The following is an 8,978-nucleotide window of genomic DNA, read 5'->3' on the forward strand; positions in this document are numbered from 1 at the left end:
TTGAGAGTAGCGTGGATTTGTTATCTACTAATAGATCAAGAGATTTCAAGTTACAGGAGTTAGCCACACAATCCAGGCTTTTCTTCTTAATTCTTGAATTCATGGATAATTTAACCTTTATTAACAAGGGGAATGAAATAAAAACACTCTTTCGAAGTTAAACTAGCACAATTGGCTGGGTGTGAGAAATGGAAGTAAACACAACAACTTCTGAGAGTTACAAAGTCACCTTCATCTAAGTCTCTTAACTTTCGGTTGCTGAACTTTGAGCTGTTCATATTTTACTGTCCTCATTGACAAACCGGCTTTCTTGGCTCCAGCCTTAAATCACAGGAGACATTCTATACTCGTGGTTTTATGAGACCTTCCAGCTTTTCATAGCAGGTGTCCAGTGTTCTTGGTTTTAATTGTCTAAACCTGGATTACAGACCCATGAAATTTAATAAATAAGATACCACCATTTTCTTACTTCCAAAGAAACACTCTTTGTGGGTTAAAATTTTCTATTAGTTTGAAGTTTGGCAAGGCTTTAACAATGGCCATTTTGAAGGGAAACAGAATCAATTAACAGCTTTTTATGCACAAGCCCCTGCACTGTGTCCTGTGGAGTGAACAGAAAAGAATCAATAAGCTTCTCCCCCTTTTTCCTGGGGCTTGAAGTATATTTGAAGAAATGAGGCATTTATACGAGTAACAATGGTACAAAACAACGCATGAAAAGCACAGTACAAAGGACACAGACAACCAACCTGTAGGAGTTTTTAAAAAGAGACTTTATGACTTGAAGGCTTTAGAGGCCCTCAGAAAGGAAATGGGGTTTAAGTGGGGCCTGGATGAACGGGGCAGGCTTTTTGAAGATGAGTGGGGAGGGCAGTGGGAGGAGAGGTATGATGAATACGGGTGCAAAAAAGAGAGAGAGAAAGACTGGCTTGGGCAGAGCAAGTTATTGCTGCAGAAAAGTCAAGTAAGGAAGAAATGGAATATAAACCTGGAGAAGCAGTTCAAATGAGCAGAAAGCAGTCAAGGCCAGGAATGGGAAAATATTCACCCCCATTAATATGAATAATGAAGTTTGAAGGAAGAGCTGGTTTGGGGGAGAAAATAAGTTTAATTTATTGTTAGATTTCATGTAATATTAGGTCAGACAAATTACATTAAACCAAAAAATAAAATTATGTATTTTAAAAATCTGGGCCCAACCAGGTTTTATTTTGCCTTATTTTGACACTTTGTAGCCTGAGTTAATATTGTGCTATTTGATCTTTTACACATCACATGCAAAGAAGTAGGATCCTTGGATTTGGGAGCTGGAACAGTCCTTAGAAATCACATAATTCTGGGATGGCTGGTTAGTTTACTTTGGGAGAGCCTGGTGCTGGTAACACCAAGGTTAAGGGTTCAGATCCCCTTACCAGCCATCTGCCAAGAAAGGAAGGAAGGAAGGAAGGAGGGAAGGAGGGAGGGAGGGAGGAAAAAAGGAAGGAAGGAAGGAATACAATTCATTTTGCCAATGAGTTAATCTGGAGTCAGGAAAGATTAAGTGATCAGCCGAGATACCATAGCCTATTAGTGATAAATATTAAAACATTGTCATCCACTAATTTCTGATCCTTTGCTCTATTCATATGACCTAATGTCTAGTTATTCTTCCTTTAAAATGTTTATACATAATCATGCACATATGATTTTATGTAAGTGTATATCCTAGATCCTATTAGATATATTCTTTAAAATTCAGCATTTCCCCCCTTTGGGTACTTCCATCTTCCCTCCCTGTCTCCAGCTCCTCACTCTTCCTCCATTTAACACCTAATGTGTCTCATCTAAATATTTTTAGAATTTAGGTAGTCATATACAAACATAGCTGTGTGTGTGTGTGTTTGTGTGTATGTGTGCAGTGTTTTAGGTCATTGTTTTACAAAAGTGAAAATACAAATGCTCTTCTGTACCTTGCTTTTCTCATTCAGCCACACCTTGGGGAAAGCCCTCTCAAGTGAAAAGTTGTGGCCTAATTAGTTATTTACTAGAGTGGGTGTGCAATACTCTGCAGTGAGACATGTCTTGATTTATCCTATCGTTCTCCCTACATGGGGATCAGTTTGTTTCCAGTTTTTGCCTTTACAAATAGTACTTCAATAAACATATTTATATCTATATCCATGTATGCTCATGTTTTTATTTCTGTTGATACTTGGTATCACTGGGTAAAGGACATGTGTATTTTTAGTTCTAAAAACTAAAGTGTTTCCCTATGAAAGCTGTAATAATATACATTCGCACCCACAATTAATAAAATACTTCCACTTGCTAGGTCTTCCCAGACTGTAGTGTTACAAGTTCTCTCTTTTTTTTTTTTAAGTTTTTGCAAGTGCAATTATTATAAAATAAAATCTCTTTGTTACTTTACTGGCATTTATTTGACTATAGAAGACTGATCATCTTTTTATAAGCATGTTGGTTATTTGGATTTCCTAACTTGTAAACTGTACTTTCATATTCTTTATCCTTTTTTCCAATAGATTAGTTGGTCTTCTTGCAAATTTTTAGGATCTCCTGCTATATTCTAGGTATTTTTGCCTATCCTCAAGGGTTGCAATTTTTTTTTCAAATCTATTGCATTGCTTATGGTATCTTTTTTCATGCAAAAGTTTTGAATTTTATTTAGCCACCTATGTTTATGTTTCCCTTATAGTGTCTATTTTTTCAAAAGAAGACTACTTCCCCTGCCTCTAGATTATATTTGTGGTTCCTAGATTTTCTTACAGGATTTTTATTTAATTATTTATTTTACATTTTATCTTTTATTCCATCTAAAATCCATCTAGGATTTGTTTTGGGAATTGGTATAAGATAAAGATCTAGTTTTCTTTTCTTTCTTAAATAACCCATCTTTTTGCCACTAAATTGAAATGCTTCTTTGGTCATATATTAAATCCTTATTTATACTTGGATTGATTTCTATATATTCTATTTCACATATCTGTTTAAACATATTTCAGTGCTATTGATTTAATTATGGTAGCTTTACAGAATTTTATGATATCTGGTAAATCCGATTATACAAATAACTTTTGAGATGGTACATTTTTATTGTACTTAGGCAGATATATTAAAAACCTATTTGCTAGACATCAGTGAGATGCAAGCAGAAACTAATATATCAAAATAATATTTGTGTAATTAGAATTTTTTTCAAAACCTTTCTTACCAAGGTCTATTTTTATATCAACAGGTATGGGAAGAAAAGTTTTAATGTGCTTATGAGTTCCTATAAAAATGACAATTTGGTATATTTTTTAATCATCAAATGATGTACCATATTAATGGTACTGTTCCTTGATTCACAGGCTGATTCCTCAGAAGAATCATCCCTGACCGGGTCTTCACTCTGAGATTGGACGACTTCCCAGTGGGAACACTACTTACTACCCGAGGGAGAGTTCTGGAGTGTTCCTGAAGGTAAAGTCCATGGGGACTGTACCTGACCCTCTGAGATCAGCTAAAACTTCCCTGACTGCAGTTGCTGGAAAAGAAGAGGCTCTAGGAGAGCTGCAGGCTGCCTCACCTCATCATCAACCAGCTGTCTTGTGTAAGAATGCCAATGGCCTTTCAGGTGCCCCTGGGGAACCAGACCTCAGCCCCAGGGTAGCTGTTGGGGCCCTGACACAGGCTTATGAGCCAGAGACCCCCCAACCAGACATGTCTTCTCCTGGCGTCTTCAATGAAGTAAAGAGCACGTTTCCCACACTCAACTTTCCTGGCAATCCCCAGCTGCCCAGAAGCAGCCAGCCCACAGTACCAGTTCTGGACTCTACAGCAGGAAAGGATCCTGTACACACACCATTTACAATGCCAGCTAATCAGCACGCCCACCAGGTGGTCCCAGGTGATCAGCCTAATGCCATCCCCTCATCGGTACCTGAAGATCCTCTGGTGAAATCACAGAGAACCTCAAATGGAGAGCACCCTGAGAAGTTAAGTTGTCATGCAGGAGGCAGCCATGGCAGCAGTAAAGATCAAGTGTTCTGTGAGTTTCCCTCTCAAGAAACAATCCAGGAAACAGTGCAGATGCCAAATACAGCAGCCAGGGCATTCAGTCATTCATCCTCTCCTGCAGGCAGACCTGAAGGGGAAAGGCAGCAAGCCATCTGTGACTCTGAAACAAGATCCTGTGAACCTCCAGCTAGAGAAGATGGATGTTCAGAGAACAAACAGCCCTCTGCCACTGCCTCAGACGCCCAAGGCATGACCTCTGTGATATCGCAACCATCCCACCTCACTAGTGAAGGTTTGATGTGTCCTCCAGATCTAGAGAAGGTGCTGCTGCCAGCACAGCATCAGGTGTCAAGGTTCAAAGAAGCCAGTACGATGACAAGCCAGGCTGAAAGTGTGATCCAAGAAGTTTCCAGCAGGGCTCAGCAAGATGCTGAGGTGCAGGCAGTGGCAAGTGTTGAGAGCAGATCAGTCTCCACAAGCCCCAGCATTCTCACTGCGTTCTTAAAGGAAATCCCTGCTCCTGAGCACTTTGAACAACCAGAGCAGCTGCGTGTCATCTGCCATGGCAGTGGAAGCCACACATTGGAGCTCTCTGACAGCACACTGGCCTCCAAGGAGTTGGGTCAGTGTCCTGGCATCATGCCAAAGGTGTATATCCAGGCAGCTTTCCAAGGGGCAAGTAAACCAGACAGCCTACCAGGGGAGGTCCTTAATACCCCATCCATCAACATAGCCTACAGACATGCCCAGGCAATAGGTAAAGAAGATGGGAGGTCAGCAGGAATGACTCCAGTGAGGGAAGAACCCACCACTAAACAGCTTTCAGGTACTAACTCCAGCTTCCTGAAAGCTAGCCCCATTGACCAGATTTCTATCAGTGCCAGCAGTCAAGCAGAAACAAGTCATGGACTGGGGAAATTTGAAACCAAGCTGTCTGAGTTTGCAGTGAAAACCACAAATGGCTACAAAACTGACCCAGATTGCAAACCCTCTGACTCGTGTGGCCCTGCCAGCAAGGCTGACCAGTCCGGGAGCTTGGATCCCACTAATAAAGGAGGCACAAGGGAGAGGAAGCCTGCGTCTCCTCAGATAATAAAAGAACAAGAATCTATTGGCACTGATGCCCTGGACGCCAAGACCCTGCTGCTCAAGCCTAAATCTCAAGAAAGTGGAGGCACAGGATCAACAGCTAATCCCACACCGTCCCCAGTTAGAAAGAACCAGGAGAGCACCTTAGAAGAGAATAGACAGACCAAGACGGCCACAAGCCTGAGCCTGCCATCTGATTCCATGGGGGACTCCAGCCCTGGTTCTGGCAAGAGGACCCCTTCTCGCTCGGTCAAAGCCAGCCCACGCCGGGCCAGCCGTGTCAGCGAGTTCCTCAAGGAGCAAAAGTTAAACGTGACAGCGGCTGCTGCTCAGGTGGGACTCGCTCCAGGAGAGAAGAAAAAGCAGGCTGGCATGGACTCCAAGCTCCAGCTGAAATCCAAGCGTGTCAGGGATGTCGTGTGGGACGAGCAGGGCATGACCTGGGAAGTGTATGGAGCTTCCTTGGACCCGGAGTCCCTGGGGATCGCTATCCAGAACCATTTACAAAGACAAATCAGGGAACATGAGAAATTAATCCAAACTCAAACCAGCCAGACCCGGAGGTCCATTTCATCAGATACATCTTCAAATAAGAAGCTCAAAGGAAGGCAGCACAGCGTTCTCCAGTCCATGCTGCAGAACTTTCGACGCCCCAACTGCTGTGTTCGTCCTGCCCCTTCTTCTGTGTTAGATTGAAGGGGAACATGTGGGCGTCTCTGTACACATTTACGGTATCCATATGTGTCCCTGTATCAAAGCTTACTTCGTTTTTTTCTGAAAAAGCAAGTATAAACTAAAGGAAATTGCTATTAATTCTTGGATCCCTTGACTGAAGCTCTACAGATAAAAATGTCATTTTGATTTGAAAAAAAGAACAAGAGAAGAGAAGGAAGCTTCGTGGAAGGTTTGCAACCTTAGTTAAATGGGGATAATGTTCACTCGGTTTTTTAAAAATATGAAGTTGCTTATAGAAATAGCACTATCATTATACATGTATCATTTTGTATTAGTGCCTCAATTTATCACAGGACAGTGTTTGCATTAAAATCCCTGCTTTATATTAAAAATAGAGAAAACACTATTAGCAAAAACACTGTTATAATTTCTAGTCCTATTCCAATAAAACAGCTATTACCACACAAAATTTAAGTATAATAAGACCCCTAATGTAAAAAACTGAAACAAATTTGACTTATTCCTAGGCCAGATAACATTAAATAAAAGCATTTAAATGTGTAAAATACCAATTATGAATTAATATTTGTTAACATTTGCAGATAACCTTTTTTATAAACCTTGTAAGAGATGTTAATAAATGCAAGAAAGTTATATCAGGAAAGTTAGCAAAGCCCTTGAATGTGAATACTGCCTCCATCAAACAGGGATTTATATATACACATTTTCCTGCATTGAAGGCAAGTCTCGTCTCTGAGATTCTGACCAAATTAAATTCCTATTTTCTCACCCTAGAGGAAGTACATGAGACTGAATTCTTGCAAAGAGTCATCAAATTAGGGATAATACTAAATTTTATGTTGTACAGGTGTTCTCCTATAATATTTTACTGAGAATGCTAAGGTTCTGGTAAGGAATTATAAATAGCAGATTACCAAACACTGTTTTCTCTGTATTGATAAAAGGAAAGCCTCTTGAGCAACAAAAACAATGTGTTTAATTTGGACTCCTCTAAACAGGATGCAATTTGTGTTTTTCTCTTGGTTTGGTTCAGTAGCCTCTAATAGCACAGGTAGTCAACACCAAATAGAACACAAGCTTCCTTAACAGTTTATGTGTGCAGACTAATATCACTTAATTGCTTAAGTTTGTAACCTAGAGCAAAAAGGTAACTTTTGCAAACTTATTGATTTTAAGAGAAATACCATCATATCTCATCCTTCAAACCCAAGAAAAAAAAAAAGAGGCCTTTGCAAAACATGGTTTGAGCTGTGGGTGGTCTGTGTTCCTTGTCAGGCACCTGTTTGAGCTCAGCCCTCACAAGTCTCCAGAAGAGGAGCGTGTCCCCAGGACTGGTCTGGGATGACCAGCAGTGGCTTGAGATTTGGGATAGTGTGGAAAAGGAGAATGAGCTAGGGCCCTGGGAGAGCTTCCCTTCCTGGATTCATTGCAGGGAGAGCTCTGGTCTGCATCTTGCATTTAAAAATCAGACAGTTCAGTGTTGCAGGGGTGCTGGTTGCCTTCTCTAACCTCGTTCCCCCTGATGAGCTAGAAGAGGGTATCTGACCATATTTCCTCTCTCTGGAGACTCATAAATGCCATTTGTGCAGTCAATTCACAATATCTGTTTTGGCTTTTTTAAATTTTAACTCTATTTTGCAGATTCTGAATATATGGGGAAAAAATTCATATCTGAACTTTAACACCACAAGTTACACTAGGCACAGCCTAAATTAATAAAAAGGCTTTTATTTCTTTCAAATTAATTTGACTGTACAGGAAGCCTGCATAAGTAGACCACAGTCAACATTCTCAGAGCATGAGACTGGTCACTGCAGTTGTTACACTTGGAACTTATGGTGAGTTTTTTAATAAGGCACCTGTTTCAGTTTCTCACCAATTGCCTGTATTAAGAATGTTCTCTAACGTAGAAATTACCATCAAATTACCAATTAAACTACTATTAATGATATTACCATTAATGAGATTTAGTCTAAAGCTCTCTTTTGGCCTTAAATGTCCATTTGTAGTTGCGCTCATGTCACTTCTGTCTCAGATGTCTTTGCCATGACATAATCTCCCCTATCTCTCACTCACTGGCAGTCTCCCTCACACACTGGCATACATGCTGTGTAAACACTGAGTACACCCTGCGTACACAGCAGCAGCTGTCAACAGTAACTACTCCAGATGGGTGGGCTCCAGGTAATCCTCTGCTGTAAAGTGGCTAGAACAGGCTGTTCCTGCATTAAAATAGGAGAGAAGAAAGAATTCAGCACCCAGTAATAATATCTACTTTCATGAGTTTAGAGTAACTACATGATTTATAAATACTTAAATGAAGCAGAGGTCTAAGACAGTTGTAGACATTTGTCCCACATTAAATAAATTAAAACTGCTAAATTTGGTATTGTAGTTGTGCCTCTCAAATTAGAACTTTAAGAAAAAAATGTTCAATGTAGTAAGTTTAACTGGCTTTCTTTGGTGCTAGTACTAAATTCTTTATTTCTACAACACTCCAGAAATTGTCGCATAATATTACAAAACCTTTTTTGTTTTGCTGCTTATTGAATCTTATAGAACTAACAGCTTTTAGAAAGAATAACAGAAATATATCATCAGATGAATAAATAAGATAGGAGCCTATTCAAGACAGCAGTGTTTTTATACTATGATATTTACCCTAAGTTACTCGTGGAATAAAACTTTGTTTGGAACTTTTCCTTTACTTTAATCTGCAACAGATATTAGACATTTAGTACACATGAGAGTCATTCTACAAGTGAAGTTGCAAAATGATTTTCAGGGCAGATTCTTTGAATTCGCTCAGTTATTCCTTACTTTACCTGCATGACACACACAGGTTGAAAGTTGTTTTTGTCCTTAATTTCTTTCAGATATGATTTGGTACTTTATAATCCATTTTAGTTTTTTTTAAATATATAAAGAGAATATTTTATTAAATCAAATAGAAAGTGTTTCTTAAACTAGTAGTGGAAGAGGTGAGTTACAGCTCAGTGTTTGGAAGATAATTCAACATTTAAAATGTTAAGATGCTATACTGCTTACCAAGTGAACACTAGAATTTTTAATTTAAATATTGATTGTTCTATTTTATGACCACAAGAAAAATGTCATATGTTTATCATTAGTGCTTCCCTAATTATGTCCTTCTGGATTATTGGCTATTGACGTCACAGACCAACTACTTTACATAC

The 8,978-nt window shown here is 39.5% G+C and overlaps 1 protein-coding gene across 1 annotated transcript; it reads left to right on the forward strand.

Annotated features, from left to right (window-relative positions):
• Nucleotides 1-3,358: 3,358 nt before the first annotated feature.
• On the forward strand, nucleotides 3,359-5,781 carry GPRIN3 (GPRIN family member 3). Its single transcript, XM_008588526.1, has one exon. The coding sequence runs from the start codon at nucleotides 3,469-3,471 to the stop codon at nucleotides 5,779-5,781; it is 2,313 nt and encodes a 770-aa protein (XP_008586748.1). The 5' UTR covers nucleotides 3,359-3,468.
• Nucleotides 5,782-8,978: the final 3,197 nt, after the last annotated feature.

Source organism: Galeopterus variegatus, unplaced genomic scaffold (genome assembly GCF_000696425.1).
Source record: "Galeopterus variegatus unplaced genomic scaffold, G_variegatus-3.0.2 Scaffold4880, whole genome shotgun sequence".
In the NCBI taxonomy this organism is placed as follows: Eukaryota; Metazoa; Chordata; class Mammalia; order Dermoptera; family Cynocephalidae; genus Galeopterus; species Galeopterus variegatus.

Excerpts from the sequence above, each read along its gene's own strand:
- GPRIN3 (XM_008588526.1), top strand. The coding sequence starts at position 3,469 with ATGGGGACTGTACCTGACCCTCTGAGATCAGCTAAAACTTCCCTGACT.